This window comes from Ips typographus, linkage group LG14 (genome assembly GCF_016097725.1).
Source record: "Ips typographus isolate SLU linkage group LG14, UJ_Ityp_2.0, whole genome shotgun sequence".
In the NCBI taxonomy this organism is placed as follows: Eukaryota; Metazoa; Arthropoda; class Insecta; order Coleoptera; family Curculionidae; genus Ips; species Ips typographus.
Genome location: NC_138435.1, coordinates 1,399,050 through 1,419,530, shown reverse-complemented (window position 1 = coordinate 1,419,530; position 20,481 = coordinate 1,399,050). Strand labels below are relative to the sequence as shown.

Here is a 20,481-nt window from a genome sequence, read left to right as displayed (position 1 = left end):
CTGTCATTTAGTGAGTTATTCTAGAAGCTTCTAGGTCCTGGAAGACTCTGGATCTTTAATGAGTGTTCTTCAATTAGTGCAGATCTTCAAACTATGTTTTTTAAAGCTTGTAGAATGCTTTATAGTCCATAATTTGCTTCTAGAAAGATTTTATGGTCAAGTGAAGATCTGCAAGGCTCTAGATTGGCCCTAGAAGGCTCTAGAGCTTTGAATTTATTGAGAGTTGATAGATTTGAGTTTTTTAGGGATTTTAGAACAGTTAGTGGGATTTTTAAAGGTTTTAAATTAGAGGAATTTTATTAATTCAGACACTTCACCAAGTCGTTTAGTGTTAACTCTAGAAGAACCTTCTGGAAAGCTTCTAAAAGAACTTCAATTGTATAATTACGTAAAAATAGGTTTTTGGAAAGCTTTTTTAAAGTTATAAGCACTTTCTATAAAAGTCAAACTTGTCATCTAGAACTTTCTTGCTCTAAAAATTCTAGAACTATTCTGGGGCATATTCCAGATGAGTACAAATTGAGTTGCTGTTTTAAAACGTTTTTCTGCGTTTTTAAGGTAAAATAAACTGGTACGCCACTGGTTTAGTACGTAATCGATGGATTCTTAAGCGTTGCACGCAAACAATCGCATTATTCACTTACTTATGTGCAACCCGTTAATCTCTTACACACGAGACTGTTTTGATATCTATTTATACGTAGTAGGTATGTACACGAAACGCATCATAGTCTATAATTAGCGTTTAATTGCAAAATCTGACAACAATGCACATCAATAATTGTCTGTCTTTGTCTCTCTTCTCTGCACTTTTAAATATGGATGAGACAGAGTTGAAGAAGGATGCTCAATTAGGTCATTGTTGCCAGGTGTTGCTGAATTGCATTGATTTAAGAAGATAGTTTGTTATTGTCAACGTCATCATCGTAATCATTATTGTCGTCATCAATATCATCATTATCATCATCGTTTTCATTAGCTGCGTCATCATTATCATTATCATTACTTTCTCCACATTCATAAGAACAAAGTCTGCTCTGTCAACTGGATTTTTCCAGAGAAATTCTCAAATTTTGATTTTACCAAAAGTGACGCTTGTGCTCCCCTGATACTACATTGGATTTTGGGACTGTACGACCCTGTCATGCAACTGTCATTTATGAAAATTTTTCTGCATATTGCCTATACCTGAGACATGATATGGTAAAAAAATGACAGTCATCAGTTAACTGGATTTTTCCAGAGAAATTCTCAAATTTTGATTTTACCAAAAGTGACGCTTCTGCTCCCCTGACACTACATTGGATTTTGGGACTGTACGACCCTGTCATGCAACTGTCATTTATGAAAATTTTTCTGCATATTGCCTATACCTGAGACATGATATGGTAAAAAAATGACAGTCATCAGTTAACTGGATTTTTCCAGAGAAATTCTCAAATTTTGATTTTACCAAAAGTGACGCTTCTGCTCCCCTGACACTACATTGGATTTTGGGACTGTACGACCCTGTCATGCAACTGTCATTTATGAAAATTTTTCTGCATATTGCCTATACCTGAGACATGATATGGTAAAAAAAATGACAGTCATTAGTCAACTAGTTTTCTTCAGAAAAATTCTCAAATCTCTGCCAGAGCAATTCAACAAAACAACGTGACACGATTATACAATAGAATGAATTTTTCAAATCGAGATTACACGAAGGTCGGTTAATGACCATCCTAAGGTCAAACAATCCCGAGTATGATGTTTACAAAATAAATTAATCTGCGTAAATTGTACAAAATGTATTTTTAGTTACGTTTGTTCCCGTTTAGGTTTGATCGTCTAGTCTAGACGACTCAACCGTTATTTATGTAATATCCGGATCGTCGTGTATGTATTTTCATACACTTTAGGTCAGTTACAATGGAAAAAGAACACGTTCAATTCACTACAAACGGTGTAAACCTACTCAGTGTCTATGGATTCAAAGGAGATCCCTGATGATGGCAAAATATCCACCAAAACCCAAAAAACTGACTTGAAGTCTTCAAATTTGCTTTCAAGTAAATTTTGACAGTTTTAAGGTGAATTTGAATTCTAGAGATCTGGAAAAGCCAAAAAACGTCTGGGAAGCTTCTAGATTTATTCTAGAAGTTTCCAAACTGTTCTTTTGTGTCAAAACAATTTTAGAAGACTGTCAAAAGTGGACTAAAGCTTTACAGCAGACTATTAGTCTACTTTTGACAGTCTTCTAAAATTGTTTTGAGACAAATGAACCTCTTGAACAATTTGGAAACTTCTAGAATAGGTCTAGAAACTTCCCAGACGTTTTTTAGCATTTCTAAATTTCTAGACTCAGAAATTCACCTTAAAACTGTCAAAATTTACTTGAAAGCAAATTTTAAGACTTCAAGTTAGTTTTTTTGGTTTTGGTAGATATTTTGCCATCAAAATTACTAGGAATACTTTTAGGAATAACATATCCAAAAATCAAACTGTTCAGAAAGGTTCTTTTACCACAAAACAGTTCTAGAAGACAGTCGGAAGTGTACTAAATCTTTACAGTAGAGTATCAAGTAGTTTAAATGTCTGAAGAAGTCGAAAAAACATCTGAAAAACTTCTAGAAGCTTTGAGGTCTATTCTAGAGGTTTTCAAACTGTTATCTTGCTTGCTAGAAGGTTATTTTGAGTCAAAATAGTTCTAAAATACTGTCAGAATTGAAATGAAGCCTTAAAGTAGACTATAAAATAGTAAAACAACTTCTATAGGCTTATTCTAGAGGTTTCCAAACAGTTCTGTTGCGTAAAAACAATTCTAGTAGACTGTCAGAAGTGTACTGAAGCTTTATAGTAGACTATGAAGTAACTTAGATATCTGGAAAGGTTCTAGAAGCTTTATTTTCTTCTAGAAGTTTCTAGATTTATGAAGTTGTGTTCAAATTTGGGTTCCTCCCTTCTTCTTTCTGACTTTTTTCTTAAAGTAAAGTTGTGTGGTTGTTTTGGGTTGGATCACACCCAAATCAAGCCTACTTACAGTTTCGGCGGTACAGTGGGTCAGTGTAAATGCAGTCTTACCTGAAACCAAGAAAACTTAGGTTAGGTTTGTAGGTCTTTGGCAGGAAATTCGCACAGCTACGCCACTGTGCGTCTTATGACACAATCCAAGATAATCGTGCGAAGCGGCCAACACGAGAAACGCTTGTTTAAGATGGTTTTGCTTGACTGTTTGGTTTGCCGCTCGGTGCGCTAGTGGTGCGGCCGGCAAAAGTGGGTCACAAGTTGAAAGACTCGTACCAAGGACATCTGGTTCGCAGTCGATTCGTTTTTATTATTTGTTGTTATGATTTTATTAGGAATTTTTGGCGCGATTGCACACCGTTGCAATTGACCGTAAATGGAGATGTGCGTGACACGAAAAAATACCAAATTTTGATTGAAATTGCTTGAATTCGTTAACCTAACCCTACTAATTGTGTAGGCGAGAGTTTTCTGAGTAATTCAACGCAAAAATGACATCTTTATCTCTTTTAGATCTTGAAATATTCAATTTTTTCTTTCAACATGCTTTTTTGAGCTTGTTTTTTGCATTCCTTGCTTTTCCATTCTGTGAAAACTATGAAGGATTCAATGGAAAACTGTGATTTTTTGGATATGTTATTCCTGAAAGTATTCCTAGTAATTCAACGCAAAAATGACGTTTCTATCTCCTGTAGATCCTGAGATATTGAAATTTGTCTTTCAACATGCCTTTTTGAGTCTGTTTGTTGCATTTTCGCAGTTCCGACCCTGTAAAAACCACTAAAGACTATAATGAGAACGGTGATTTTTGGATATGGTATTCCTGAAAGTATTCCTAGTAATTCAACGCAAAAATGACGTCTCTATCTGTGTTAGTTCCCGAGATATTGCTATTCGTCTTTTTACGTGTCATTTCAGTCTATTTGCTACATTTCCTCGGTTGTACCGCTGTGAATCAATATCTCGGTAACTAAAAGAGATAGAAACGTCATTTTTGCGTTTAATTAGTTAGGAAAACATCCAGGATTAACGTATCCAAAAATCACCGATGTAGTCTTTTGTGGTTTTCACAGGGTCGAAACTGCGAAAATGGAGCAAACAGGCTCAAAAAGGCATGTTGAAAGACTAATTTCAATATCTCAGGAACTACATGAGATAGAAACGTCATTTTTACGTTGAATTGATAAGAAAACATACAGGATTAACGTATCCAAAAATCACCGTTCTCATTGTAGTCTTTCGTGGTTTTTACAGGGTCGGAACTGCGAAAATGCAACAAACAGGCTCAAAAAGGCATGTTGGAAGACTAATTTCAATATCTCAGGAACTAAAAGAGATAGAAACGTCATTTTTACGTTGAATTGTTAAGAAAACTTACAGTATTAAGATATCCAAGCAGCACAGTCTACGACAGAGTCTTTCATAGTTTTCACAGGGTTGAAATTAAACAAAAAACTGAAAACGCAATTTAAGAGAGTCTTATTGGGTAATAAGGTGTTTACAGTCTATATCGGCTATTTATTTCCCAATATTCTGTTTTTCCTGAACAATAAGACGAAATTTGGTCAACGACTCCAATAAAATGGAGCAATCGTAACGACAAATTCCATTACAACATTGAAAAATAACGTCATCAACGGTTTCTATGCAACGACTGTTTAGCATTCTGTATTAGCCGCAGAAAAAAAAAAACTCGTTTAAAATCGAATTAATCTGTCGGCCACCGTTAAGGTGAAATTACACAAAAATCATTGAAAACAAACTCACTTGAACCGTGATCGGCAAAGTTTTGATGATGACGCATCACTCGATTGACTTTCAATACCATAACGAGTGCCAAGAGCGAGAACCTTCACGAAAAAACCAACCAATTCGGGTTCTTTCGTGTACTTGGTGGTACCAGAACCATGTGGTTCGATTGCGCCAGCTTTAGAACCGCAAGTGGCGCGGATCGAACCAATAATGCACTTTGAAGCAATCAATTTCAATCAAACAACATCATTCTCATTAAAATTTTATCACTCGGGAACCACAAGTGGTACCGTAGTGGTTTTTGCGTTGAATTATTAGGAAAACTGTCTGTGGAATAACAAAACCCAAAATCTTCGTTGTACGTTAAGTCCTTCATGGTTTTTAGAATCATACTTATTTTTTTAAAATATTCTAAGTGTACCAATTCCAGTACATTACTGTGTAAATACTACTGGTAATAGTGACTTCACTTAACCTCACTTTCAGAAAAATTCCTCTTAAATCATCTGATGTAAACGCAGCCTGCTGAAGGTAACCATTAACTGCAATTTATGCATTATTAAGTAATAACTTAAGAGTTACTTAGACCGGATGAAACGTAGTCGTTTTCTGCATTGACTTGCTGAGCGGTTGATGATGTAACTAATTTGAGACGAAACGTGTTTGCTACTAATTGAATTGTAGGGGGCAATGTTGCCAGTTTATTAAACATTATGAACTATTTGCGGTACGGTCCTGATTTTTTTTAGTGTGAACCTACTACAGTGTTTCATAAAATTTTTATTAATGACAATTCACTGACAGAGCCGTACTGGCTCGAATACTAAATTTGATTTATTTCCTTCGTGACACTATGTTCCAGAATATTTTAGAAACTAATTTTGGACAATGACAATTGACAGAATGTGCCACTCTGGTCCTGTTAAATATATCAGCTGTCAGCTGTTATCAAGCCGAGTAAAGCAACACTTTTCGATTAGAACTCCATTCTGGTAACAAGTCAGTTTGTCTGGAACGAGTCACGTGATCATCGTGATTCTTTTGGACAGTTGACGGTGTTGGAATAGACTAGCACCATGCAAGATTTGACAGCCGTCAAGTGTCAACGAGTTGAGTTATCAAAAGTAACGTGACTTAATCAGCCTTATATTTTTCAGATAGATAACAAGCAATCCAAGTATTGTTTTTTTTTTGACAGTTGACAGTCGCGGTATAACACTTTTTTAAACTCTTCATATAACGGAACTACCCCCAATCGGACTGAATTAAAAAAAAAAACGCAGTTTCTCTGAATTTCTGTAAATAATTTACGGTTGCGCTGTTGCCAGCGTTACGTAAAAAACGCCGGTAGTAAGTCGTGTAAAATTGCTTGTTTTTCTTTGTAAATGTTAATCAATCTGACAACAGCGCCTAATAGTGATCCATCAACATTTCACACACGTGTAAAGTCGTTGTAAAACGTAATCTTCGCGATGTAATATACAAAGTGTTTATTATCTTACTGACCCATTTTCCATCGACGAGTTCAACGCTCCTTAAAAACCGATAAAGCTATAAAGAAACACACACAATACATACAAAGTGCATGTGGAATACAGTGGCGTACTCTTTTTTTCGAAAATTTGTGGAAATTTTGACAGCCGACAGTTGACAAACCAAAAACTACGATCGTTTGGTGATTGGGTTCCACGGAAATGTGGCTTAAAGCACTTTAATGAACAGAGCAATTAATTCAAGTTGTTTTTGACACATGACAGCTGACAACCTTAAAATAAAACAAACTTAAATTGAATTTTACGTTCAAGAAACAAAAAAGCACAAAAAACAGATAAACGAACAGAAGAAAAACTATTTCAAAAAGGGACAGAGGAAGGAAACAAAAAAGTGATATAACAAAACAAAAATAAAAGAAAAAATATTAATAAATTTCCCACTGCCACCCTACTTTTTTTTTTTTTTGTAAATAAATTGTAAATAATTAGAAAAAAGTTAACATGTATACTAAAACCATAAAAAAATCCCATTGTAAACATAGGCAGAAAGACCAAGTGGTCGATAGCCTTTTTTCTATCGAAAATAAAAATTGTTTATATATATATATATAAACATATATTGTATATTAATAAATTAAAAATAAACAAAAAACAGAAGGACGTAAATAATAAAAAACCGAGAAAAAAAGAAAAAGATTAAGAAAAAAGAGAAAACAAAACGCAAAAAAAAAACAAACCAATTTTTTTGGTAAATCTTAATAACACAGGAGATATTTTTATTATTGCTACAGAGTAGCTCCAAACAATTTTTTTCGTATTTATACTATACAGGGTGAACTCACTAAGACGCATTTTTTTAGTTCAGTTTTATAGAGAAACTACAGCAAAACGATGACAACCAATTTCTAAGAAAAATTATCACCGAAATAAATCGACTGAAAATACCATCGAGCTATAAAAAAAATCGAATAACTGTGCAAAACCGTCGAGCTTTTACAGGTTGATTAACCTCAGAACAAATTTCGGACTAAACCGTTACATCCATCGGAATTACTTTAAAATCGGGTCTATTGTATGAAAGAACCACGACCAATAAGAGCGCGTTTTGATTGATTATCGTCTTGCGCGGAAGCGACGTTGCCACATCGTTACTGTCTCGAATTAGTGTGGCAACAATGTAAGTTTTCTCAAAAAAAAAAAAATAGATTTTAATAGCCACTAAATTGTACTTAAATTTTTTACAATCCAAACTTAGGCGATAACGGTACAAAAGTTTGACAGCTGTCACTTTCTTACAGAAGTTAGGCACTTAGACCTCTAGAGTTGCCATATCTCCCAAAATAATCCACGGATTATAACAACGGAACACTGAAATTTTTGACAGGTGTCACTCAGACATGATGCTAGAACTGTACTGAACTGATGAATAATTTGACATCTGTCACTGTGGTACGTAACTGGAATTTGTACAATTGATGATAGTCTTGATGGTACACAAGTTAGGAACTAATGTTACTTAAGTAGCCATATCTCCCAAACTACTTGACGGATCGTACTGAAATTTTTGACTCAGTGTCACTCAGACATGAAACTATAAACGTACAGAAAAATGACAGCTGTCATTCAAAAAATTACCTTTAATGGATCCGCTCGAAGTGTGAGGTTGCTGCGACTGTATCTGTACTTGTTGCAACTCCAACTTGGTGGCCACATTATTCCACATTTCAAACATATTAAGTTTTTCTCGGTTTCTTTGAGGGTCACTGATACACTACACTATACACTTATAGTACACTTAATTTACACTAAAAAAAAAACAAAACTAACAATTAGTCAACAAATGATGTACACTGAGAAAAATGCTTTCTAACCCACTTCCACCACTCCTGTCATATTTGATGGCACTTGTTTTTGCTACGTTTGAAGCAGTAAATCTTCCATTGCTTCATGCTAAACGAAGAAATGGCTTCTTTGGTTTGCGTCTCGCCATTAAACGACCTAAACACCAAAATTTCGGTTAAAATTTAGGTTAATGGTCGTGTAGAACCGTTATTTATTCAGTTTTTTTTAGGTTATGGTGAAGCTGGATCTTTATTTTACTATAATCTAGTTCTTCAATTTTCTCGTTTTGTCAAATCTAGAAGATTCTCAAAAATATCAAAGAATTAAGTAAGTTGCCAATGAATTCAAATGTGACACCCTGTATATTATTACGTCAGTCAATTCTGCTTTTTGGTATATTGAAAGTTTCGGACTGAGCCATCATCAGACCAGCCAGGCTCTTTCTGCAAACCATCTAAAGTGAAAATCAAACGAAATTGCCATAACGTCACAAATGTCAAATGTGACTGCATTACGCTGTGTTGCCATATCTAAGAAATTTCCGGTGTAAAGGCTTTAAAAAGACCTCTGGGAAAAAGATGGTTTTTACACATTTTTACAACCCTGTAATTTGACTGTGATGTCATATGTCACCCGCTTTTGGTTTGATTTTTAGTATAGAAACTCTTTTTTTATACCATATATTATTCTGCTAATTTTAGAGCTAAGTAGATATATGGAAACAGTGTTGCCACATTGTCGGTCAATTTACCAATAAAAATGTCCAAAAAGCAAGAAAAAAACATTAAATTAACGCAATTGAACCAAACGTTTTCATATTAAAAATGTCGCTTTCCCTTTCGATGTTGCAACGTTGCGCAGGTTGCAAAACCGAAAAAAATAACAAACTTTGCTGGTTAATGAACTTTTCAAGGTAGCTGGCTAATACTGCAAAAAAAACCGAGTAAATGTGTGTCAATCGCGTTAATTTACCATTGAAATTGATAATCTAGATATATAATCATGATTTATTTGAAACTGGTTGGTATTTTGGGCCCGAAAAATTGTAAAGAAGAAGAATTGACAGTCCGTGTTGCCAACTTGTGCAATTCAGAATTGTTGACAGTTGATCAGAAATCTGTGTGTTATAGTGGTCACGTGAACTAAAATTTCCATTCCTCTCTAATAATTTAAGCTCAGAAATTAGAAAACTCATTAAAAATAATCCAAAAGATTTAGATCTGGAGAACGTGCCGGCCAAGTCTGCGATGTTGAAAACTTGTCGTACAAGCTTACAACTTGATTATCAAGTCAATTTTCATGTTTCTAGAGCTCGCTTCAAGCGTGACTTATAATTGACTTGAAAAGTTGCTACTAAACTTGACTGTTTAAAAAATTAAAAACTTCTCTGTCAAATCGTTTTTCAAGGTTTTTGATTTGGAAAATTACCAAAAAAAGTAGTTTTGATTCTTTTAAACAATGTATTTTCCCATCACAAGGCATTTTACATGAAAAGAAAGGGAATATACTGTCGTTTGTACCCTTTAAAGGGCTTTTAGGGCGCATTTTCCGTATTGATTAGTTGCCGGTTTGTTGACGTCGAGAAAACTGCACGTTAGAATGTTTTCCACCGAGTTTTCTTTAGTATGATAAAATCACAGTACAATAGAATGACGCAACAATCGAAATTCCCCTCGATTATCACTGAACCGCCCTGTATTTTGATGTCTCGTAAAATACAGGGTGAGTCAGTTAGGATAGTTTTTCATATTTTGGCTGTTTCCTGTAATTGTTTGACCATTTTCCAAACTATCGAAACAACGCAAATATTCTCCCCACTGTGACGTGATTGCAATTTAGTTTGGTTTTGAATATACATATAGCAACTCGCATTATCAAACAATGTATTAATATAACACCGGGCAGTATCACATAACATTTCCTGGTAATGGAATGATATTCGAAGGGGATTAAGTTAAATTAGGTTGAGGTAGGTTGTTTAGGGATCAGATTGGTCGCTAGGTGTCGCTTTAACTACACACAAAGCTCAGTTTCAAGTAAATCTTAAATTTTGTATCATAATTGTTGAAATTAAAGACTTACTTAATTTTACTGTAGTTAATACTTGTTCAGTATTTTTCCTGAATAAAACTGAATTAATAACGGATCTACCATGAAACATTAATATATAAAATATTATAGAGTGACAATTTAATAGATAATTGAAAATAATGAAATTGTCTATTTCATTGCTAAAATTTAAATGCTGAAATCATAGTTTTTATTGATTGCAAATTTAACGTTTGAGAAAAATTTACTAATTTAAATCATAAAAATTGAAAATGTGACTGAAATTGTCGATTTCATCAACAACTTTGACGATTTCATTATTTTAAAATATTTTGAAATAATTTCATTCAAAATTTTTTATTTTTTGTCTTAACTTGTAATAAAACTTTCAAAATGTTTTCTTTCTAAAAATTTGGCCTCCGGTACAAAAAAAAATACATCAAATTGCCACTCAATAATTTTATTTATTTATTTAAAAAAAAAAACAGAAAACAAACCTGGATTAATAAAAAAAATAATCCAAAAAATTCGATCACTAAAATCAAATCACAAAACAATCACCAAGTCACAAACCACAACGCATTTAACCTGAAACCGTCTCGATTCCATAACAATAATTAAGAGCCGAATTATCGACGCGCGGTTAAATTTAACCGGACGGTTAAGCGCGTTTACTACGCGCGTTCATTCACCTTTCCGCTTACGCCTTAAGGCTACGTTTACACGAGCGACAGTTACGCGACGATGTCTTGCAGATAACTGATCCAAACAAATCCACCAGTCCACCACATTCGGGCTCTCTGTACAAAGTAGAAAGCTGTACGGCATAGGCGCAGGTCTCGGTTTTTTATGAAGTTTTTTCGCCCCGATGATGGCCTGACTGATGGACGAAACGTTGGGTTTTTCAAAATTTGTTTAGTCCTTCAACTGCTCGTCTTAAACTCTGCCTGTTAAGTCAACATTCAAATTTGATAATTAGGCCTTGATGATGGTGGTCGAAACGTTGAAATTTTCAAAATTTCTTTCAATTGTTTTAACGAAAGATTTTTCAAACTTTGTCCAGGCCTTCACCTGTTTTATTGAATTAAGTCAATTTTCAAGTTGAAAACTTTAAATTTGACCGACCAGTCTATTTTCAAGTTTACTATTTTTGTTTTTTACAGTTTTAACTTAAAATTTGCTCTAAAAACCTGTTAAACCTTGAAAATGGGCTTGACAGACACATTGCACTGTATCAAGTCAATTTTCAAGTTTTAAACTTTTAAATTTGACCTGATAAGTTAATTTTGAAGTTTTTAGCTTGAAATTTGACTTATTTATTAAAAATTGCGCATGAAATTATTGATAATTGACCTGCAAGTGTAAAATGTAATTGTCAAGTCAATTTTTAGGTTTTTAAAGTAAATTTTCTAAATTGTAACATCAAAAAACGTGCGAAACCATTTTCCTATTGTGACGAAAAACGTGGTCGAACCATATTTTTGTAAGAATGACGCCGATTTACGACCTGTCATAAATATTTCTGCCAATAAAGCGCAATAAAGGGTCAGAACCGATAAAAATGCACCCAAAACTGGTTTCTAACCGAATTTTAAGTAAGAGTGAGTCACTGAGAGAGTTTTTGCGGAAGGTTGGTGCACGTGCGTGACGTCAGTGTCAATTAATTTGTATTGCACTGTACGTGCAAGTTTGTATCTATTCCAGAGCAACAAAAAATTGGTGTAAAACCGGACTTTTTGGCATTTTAAACTAGTAAATTATTATAATTAGCTTGGTCTACCGGACTGGTAGACAGTTACGAAAATTTATCGACCACAATGTGGTAAATGCAATTTTCTATTACGTAATCAGCGCAAAACTAGAATGAGCACAACCAGAAACACCCTGTATAATTGTTTAAAATTAAATATACAGGGTGATTGAGTTGAGTTGGGTGAGTGAACCTCTTACTAAAACTACATTTTTTGCACCCTGTATATTATTATTATACGAGTGATTTTGACAGTAATTGTCCCGTCAGTCCAACTAACTTAAATGTCAAATTTAAAAGTAATTCATTCGAGCTATAAAACTTAATTTGTACAACACAGTACCGTGCTTTTATAGGTTAATGGTTCAAGTTTTTTGTGTTTCTACCTACTACACAGTGGTTAAAGTACCATTTTGTGAAATGTCACTTTACTAGTGATATTTTGTCTATTCTGACAAACGAGAATTACTAAATTACTTTTGACAGCTGTCAAACAAACGTCGTACGGTGATTGTACGGAAACTGACAGCTGTCATTTCGTTACAGGTGAATGCAAACGTGCAGTCACATTTTCGTCCATAACTCCTAAACGGTTAAAGACATAAATCTGAAATTTTGTGACGTGACCATACAGGCGTGTAGACAACCACGCAAATCAATTGACAGTTGACAAATCGTCCATTGTGATTGGCTAAAGAGCCAAACACCGCAAACTAGACTGAAGAACGGCCAAAAAAGGGCGCGGTCAAATTTTTTCCAGTTTGCTCTTACGCATATGTCACCCATTGATTGCGAATTGGTCTAGATCGTATCTTAATGTCGTAAAAACGGGCATTTTGATGAATTGCCATTGCTTTACAGTGGCCGCATATGGAAAACGAGATCATATAAACGACTTTGTTTGAGTACGTAAGGTGCAGTAAAATTGAGAGTGAAATTATCAAAAACGAGAGTGAAAGTGAGTTATTTGGAGCACCAAACCCTTAAAAAGCAAATACTGTTTCGTCAAGTCAATGTTTTGGGATAATTTTGGGAACACCCTAATTCTGAAGATGTCTAAACTTTTTTTTTTGTAATTTACCTTAAAAAAACACTAATTTGTTGCTTCTTATATGTTTAAAGTAAAAAAAAAACAGACAAAATGGTTGATTCGCGAATTCGTCTGCCTAACACTGGCATTTCATGTTTTTTCAGCACGATTTCGTTCAAAAAGCACCTTTTTTCGTAAAAAGTAAGCAAAGCGGAAAGACAAATTGACCCCAAATTACCAAATTGTTAAAGTTTAAACCACATTTTAAAGGTCCCGTGACTAATTTTGACAGATGTCAATGGGACTTTACAGTGTGTTGCAAAAGCAAAAATTGAATTATCAAGTCACATGACGTAGTTCTTACAATTTTTACCAACTCGGTCAACCAAAATGTTTCTCTTGAAGTCCAACTCTGTCCCAACACCCAAATTTGGGTAACAAACATTTTGAGGGTCTCTGATAAAAGTGTATAGGATGTGTCATGTTTGAAACGTCATAACTCGGTTATTTTTTGGAGTTCAGTGACCGGAAAAAAACCAAAATGTTCCTCTTGAAATGCTCTATCAAACTGCGCGTCAAAACATTGTAAAATCACGTTTTTTTTCTGGTTTACAGTGTGACAATGCACCATAAAAATAGGGCCAAAAATTTAAAGTGGGTATTTATCAGATTCATACCTCTGGTACTTAAGGGAAACGTCTCAAAGGAAAAATTCCGACATCGGCCTAATTTTCAAGCGGTAAAGCTGCAATTTTGACCAGTAATACCAAGAGCAACCACTGGTCAAAAAATCATTATTGTAGCTTCACTAGTTTCGTCCCAGTAAATGGTTCTTCAGGGAAGCTTATGTGTGTTTAAGGTAAATTTGATTCCTCACCAAAACTTTATTTTTTAGGTTAGTACAGCTTTGGTACTGTACATTTTTTTATAATTTAAATTTAGGAGTTATGCCAGTTATGAAGATTGACACAAATAGAACCAGAAACAAATATTTTTTCTTAAAAAAAAAATTTGTTTTTTTAATAAACCAACAGCACGAATTCCGTTTCTCATTAAGTCGTAAGAGGGCAGAGCCCCCTTACGGATGACATGTTTATTAAACCAGACGGAAGGAATGCGTTTGGTAGATTTACGAGTTCATCATAACGCGTGGCTTGCCGTAAATGTGCCATTTACTGGTTTTTTTCTCTTATTTTTATAAGAAATTTGATCTGCGAATAAGACGGAAAAACGTGCCTGTACAGACAAATTTGGCAGATGATCGAGGGTTATTGCAAGTACGGTCGTTTAGACGCGCCCAATTATAGAAATTTAGTGTATTGGCCGAAAGTTTTTTTGGCATATCTCAAAAACGGTTGATCAGGTCAAGTTGAAACTTTGCAAGGTGGCTAGAACCAATCATAGGGCATCTTTTGTACGTAAGAATACGTGTTTGACGTAATTCACGTGGTCATATTGTTTCAGAAAGCTTTTCCTAAAATTTGATGGGGGGACCCCTTTGAAAATTGTCAAGAAAACCGTTTTTGATTTTTCTCGGACAAACGGTACGTTTCTCGAAAAAACTGGATAAAAAGGAAAAGTTGCGTTTTCCTGTTGTGCATCCATGGTATTTCAAACAAATTTCAAACTTCTAACTTGAGTAGTTCCCGAGATATTTAGTAAAAACTGTGAAAAAATGTAGTCAACTTTGACGCCCTCTAGCGGCCAAACGGCGCAATTTAGCCATGCCCGCTCAACGTCACGTGATAGCCCCATTCGTTAGCTTTCTTTTGTTACTCTAGTGTTTTTATACAGAATGTTTCAAATAAGCGAGTTATGGGCGATTTTTTGTTAAAGTGCACCGAAATTGTGCTTAAAATGACTGGTTTCACTGGCCTACTATACTGACAGTCGCCATATTGGATTTCAATCTGTCAAAGTTGTCATTTTGGTTAATTTCGGTCTGAAAAACACGAATTTTTGGGTGTGGAAATTTTAGGAAAAGCTTTCTGAAACAATATAAACATAAGGAATTAGGTGTTGGTTTAGGCCGCTAGAGGGCGTCAAACCTCTTAAGTGTTTTTGTACTGTGGCGCCATTTTTTTGGAATAACTCCGTAATTTGAAAAAATCCCACTTAATCCGCCATATTTCGGCTGCATTTTACCAAAAAATCAACTTTCTAACCTAAAACCTCTCAGAAAAATTTAATTTTTAAAATGTTTTGGTGGTGTAACATTTTAGGTCTCTAACAGTCACGTACCGCCACTGATAGGGCCGTTATCTGCCATCTTCATTGCATAAAATGCAAAACAATGAACAATGGAAGATTAATAGACACCAAAAAGAACACTCAGAATCTTCTTCCCCATAGATTTTTGAATAGTTGTTGATGTAGATGCATATCTTCAGCAATATGGGATTTACCGCCATTTTGTTCGTATGATGACACATTAGTTGGTTAAATATAAACAAAACACAAATTGTGTTAATATTGCTGAACTTTAAAACTTGCAATAAAGTCAAGAATTATGGTTTGTAGTTTCTCGTAAAGTTGCCAGCACTTTAGGTCAAGCTAATACATACAATTCTGCGTTCATTTCTAAATATAGCTGCATATAAGTTAAAATTGTTCTATCATAGGGTGGAAAAAAGTGTTCTGAACATTTTTGATCTCTTGCAAAATTTCCGGATCTCTAACCGTTTCCGAGATATTTCACTTTTTTGGAGAAAGTTGCGTTCAAATTTTCGAAATTCTTTTCGTGTATTAACAGAGTTTAACAGAGCGTTTCTCGATTATTTTGACAGTTACAGTTTGATTCAATATATCAAATTGTAGCCTTTGAAATCCTCTTTTGACCACTCTGTATTATTCAAAAGCAGAAATGTGTGACAACACTGTATTACACAAAAAGTGACTTGTTTTATTTTTTAACAAAAACACGTATTTTTTTATTGTTTACTCGAATAAAACGGAAAAGTTAGGTTAGGTTAGCCTCAATTCAACAAATTAGCCTAACTTTAGGTATCCCCAAACAATTTTTGTTTTTAAAGTTTAATACAAAATAAAATAGGCACCCTAGGAAGATGGTGCAAGATATCAGCTTCCTTACACAGGAACCCGAGTAAAAAGAACAGTTAGAACCGCACCATATGTTTGATATGTATCGAATTCACCCACTTAACAATCGGTACCCAATCTAAAAATTATAGGGTGGCTAAACGGTACCTGCCACAAGCAAAAAAACCGTGAGAACCTTTAGTAATTTGGTTCTGTTCAATTGAATGATACTGCCGGTTGTACCATGTGTTTTCTCTTTATGTGTGATTTTTTTGGTAATTTTAATGATACGTAATTTATTAAAAACGATGAAGCAATGCTGAAAAGGAACACGAACTTATGTGAAAGTTTTTGAACTTTGCTCTCTCTTGATTGTGTTGTAGTGAGTTTGGTTTCGCACCAATCAAAGTGAGATTTTTTACTGAGAATACCACGTGATTTGACTACAAACCAATACAAGAATCACTAAAATATCTTTTACGGTTCAGGAGTTTTACATTTTTTGAACATCTTATGCTTCGACTGGTCTACCAAATACAATTCACTATATAAAACTCTATTTCAATTTTTTTGAAAAGTGAAAAATCTTAAAGTGCTTTTTTTGTGCTTATTTCACCTAATTTAAGGTCCTTTGGCATAAATATACCCTTTGCTGTGCATTGGAACCCTCTTGGAGCAAAATAAAAAATTGCCAAAATTGCACTTTTGACAAAAATTGAATTTCTTGACTTTTTGAAAAATCGTAGCTCTTTTATTTAAATTCGCAGAAAATTCGTTCCTACGCCATTCGAAGAAGCATAAAAAATACTACATAATGGGTTAAAAATGGCCTCTATAGCTCCTCATGTTACCGAGATATTGAATTTCAAAAAGTGGTAAAAAAAGACCCCTAATACCCCCCCATTCTTTCAATTTTTGTGAAAAATTTAAAATTTTAAAGTGCTTTTTTTGTGCTTATTTCACCTAATTTAAGGTCCTTTGGCATAAATATGCCCTTTGCTGTGCATTGGAACCCTCCTGGAGCAAATTTAAAAATTGCTAAAATTGGACTTTTTGCAAAAACGGCATTTTTTTAATTTTTGAATGATTGTAACTTTTTTATTTGAATTCTTATAGATTTCACTAACTTTTGCTGTCCCATTTTTTCCGACGTGCAGTTTATGTGGTATAACTGATCTCCGAATTAAAAACATATTGTTAACAACACATTCTTGATTCTACACGCTATCCTTTGGGAAAATAACTGGTAATTTGAATGGAAAATTATGGCTGAATTTTTCATTTCGTTTGCACATGGTGTGGGCAAAGTAGTGGTTAAATTTAACTCGAGGTGGTTAACCCAGGTAAAGGCGAGAAATTATTTTGGACGTTGACCTATATTTTCGTAAAATTTGCTTCGTCTCGACGTTCCACTGGTTTTAATTAGAATTTCTGTTATTTCACTGAAAATGTACAGGGTGATCTAGCGTTGATTGAACTCCGCCCGCCCTTAGTAGGATTGAGAGGGGGAAGGAGTATCACAAATTTTTGGACATCCTCTGTATGTCACAGCCAAGCTAACGGAAATTAAAAGAGGGCTTCAAAACGAACATTTTGAGATATTCATGGTTCCTGTAACTCAAAAAATAACCAAGATACAGAATTTTGAAAATTTGATTGCAAATTTCCGAAAAAAGAGTGAAAAGATTTGAGATTTAGGGAATTTTTGCAAGACACCAAAAATGTTCAGAATACTTTTTACATTCAGTTAATCGGCCATTCTAGTGAAATCTAATAATGTATGTTCGTGTACAAACTGAAATCATTTTCAGCAAAAATAAATTGCTGTAAGCAAGTGACATTTAAAACGAACGATCGATAAATCGAATCGATCGAAAAAAACCCAAAAAAGGACAATCTTAAGCGATTTATCGACCGATATGACTTAGGCTAATTACCATTAACAGAGTGAAAAAAAAAACAACTTTTACGTAATAGCACGGCCATTTTGTTTAATTATTTATATGTTTTATTGCTAAGTTTTGCAATAAACCGTTTGTGTGCGTTTACCGAATGTTTACGAGCGGTACTTAGGTAGTACTAAGGATAGTGCGTGCATAATATATCTCTCTTTGGGGGGAAATAATCGTAAATTGTACAACCTACCTTAAAACGCAGGTCGTTGGCTTAAGCGAGAAAAGTTGCGCGGTACCTGTTTTACCGGCCAGAATCCTGTTTTACCGACTAGTGTACCGTAAAGTTCAGTTATTACTTGTTTTTCTTAAATTGTCAAAAAATATGACGTTTTCGTCGTTTAATTTGTTCCTATACTTACATAGTCCCGTCCAGGAAAGAACTAAGTATTACGTGACGCCTCTCTGCACTTACCTAAAACAAAAATAATTAGAAATTAAAAAATATACAGGTTGGGAAATTTGTGTGGTTTTGATCAATATACACCATAAAATCACATAGTTTTTGACATTCGCTGCTTCAACCCTAAATTACTCTTTTATTTCACAAGTTTTTTTGGCAAAATATCATGGAATACAAAAGATAGAGCAAATTTTAGCTTTCCACAAAATATTCCCACACGATGACGAATGATCAGACTGTTTGGCCGCTAGAGGGTGTAAATGATAACTCCCTTATTTGACAAGTTACGTCAAAATTTTACTTGCATCAATTTGACAGCTCGTAACTCGGTTAGTTGAAGGGCTAGAAGGTTCTAGTTTGTACCAGTTTGTAGCCCTTTTAATTCGGATAGACGCATCTGCATAGATATGCCACTTAGATGTGGCCCGTGAGATATTAATTATTATTGAGTAGCAGGAATGGTTCCCGTTGATTCGGTCTCTCTGTCCTCAGTACAACTAATTATGCTCTGTTTTGTTTGGACCTTAATAACTGTCTTATTTGACTGACAAGGTGTGAACTTTTATATGTCGATGGATAGTCAATAAAATGGACTTGTTACTGATATTCCACATTACTTGATTGGTTGAATGGTTTAGCCGTTAGAGGGCTTCAAAGTTGACTCAAGTTTTCTGTTCAACTTTTATGCATTGTTGTGTTCAAACCTAAACAACTCCCTTATTTGACCGACAAGATATAAACTTTTATATGTCAATGGATAGCCAATGAAATGTGCTTTCTAACCGTGTATGAACATTAGTCAATTAGTTAGACAGTTTGGCCGAGAGAGGGTTTTAAACTTGACCAAAGTTTTCTGTCCAATTTTCATACACTGTTTTGTTTAGACCTGAATAACTGTCTTATTTGACTGACAAGGTGTGAACTTTTATATGTCGATGGATAGTCAATAAAATGGACTTTTCACTGATATGCCACATTACTTGATTGGTTGAATGGTTTAGCCGTTAGAGGGCTTCAAAGTTGACCCAAGTTTTCTGTTCAACTTTTATGCATTGTTGTGTTTAAACCTAAACAACTCCCTTATTTGACCGATAAGGTATAAACTTTTATATGTCAATGGATAGCCAATGAAATGTGCTTTCTAACCGTGTATGAACATTAGTCAATTAGTTAGACAGTTTGGCCGCCAGAGGGAACATAACGGGCGCTAGACTGGTTAATCAAGGTTTACTGTCGTTACATTGACAGCTGATAACTTGGTTATTTGAAGGGCTAGAAGGTTCCAGTTTTGATCGGTTCTCTATAAAACTATTTAAAAGAAACGAGAAACTACTGAATTACAAATAAACCAGATAATAATACCTCGTTTATTTTCATCCACACGCCGCTTACGTACGATTACGAAATTTTGAAAGTGATTATGTTAATTTTGAGATTGTTGTATTGATTAATAAACTTTCATTTTTGGTTTACGTTCGACGTCCTGTACGCATATTCAATCATTTCGGTTATTACCGGATACAGACTGAAGCAAAAAAGTCTTCAATTTCAAATTATATCAAAAAATTCTTAATTCATTGCTCTAATACGTCATACACACAATCCTTAGGATCTGGTAAATTTTAGAAAAACAATTTAAATCTGCACTTTATAATGAACCCAAACAGTTTGTTGACTAATTTACTAAAACAGGTGGTACCTGCACGTAATTTAATATTATTCCGTAAGTGACTGCTAATTGAATTTTATTAAGTAATACAGCTAAAAAAAAAACTAATCCAATCAATTCTCCTTTTGATAGTGCGCCACTGGTTTGCCATTACAAAATGACTTGAAATTTGTGGTGTGTTTAAAAGATAATTCAAAGGGCTACAACTGGTATGAATTAGAACTTTCTAGCCCTTCAAATAACTGAGTTACAAGCTGTCAAAGTAACGACAGTAAAAATTGATTACCAACCGCTCAATTATGGTATACCTTGCATATTTGTTTAATTAACTGTATTAATTTTATAAGGCGTTTTGTAGGGCATTTAAAAGGGCTACAACCTGGTACAAACTAGAACCTTCTAGCACTAGTTAAACATTTCTAGCCAACGTTAAACGAGTGGCGCCACTTGGCGGCGAGCACGACAACCAAGCCACTACCCAACAATACGCTCCCTG

At 34.5% G+C, this 20,481-nt stretch overlaps 1 protein-coding gene across 3 annotated transcripts in view; it reads right to left on the bottom strand.

The window, feature by feature from the left end:
- LOC145737944 (putative nuclear hormone receptor HR3) overlaps positions 1-20,481 on the bottom strand; it is a 49,772-nt gene that overhangs the window by 22,635 nt on the left and 6,656 nt on the right. Inside the window, exon 3 of one of the 3 annotated variants that reach the window (XM_081992792.1) lies at positions 7,887-8,249. The exons of the other annotated variants lie outside the window; for them this stretch is intronic. Within the exon in view, the coding sequence (XP_081848918.1) occupies positions 7,887-7,983 (97 nt within the window). The 5' untranslated portion in view covers positions 7,984-8,249. The remainder of the gene's footprint in view (positions 1-7,886; positions 8,250-20,481) is intronic. 3 annotated transcript variants of the gene reach the window in all.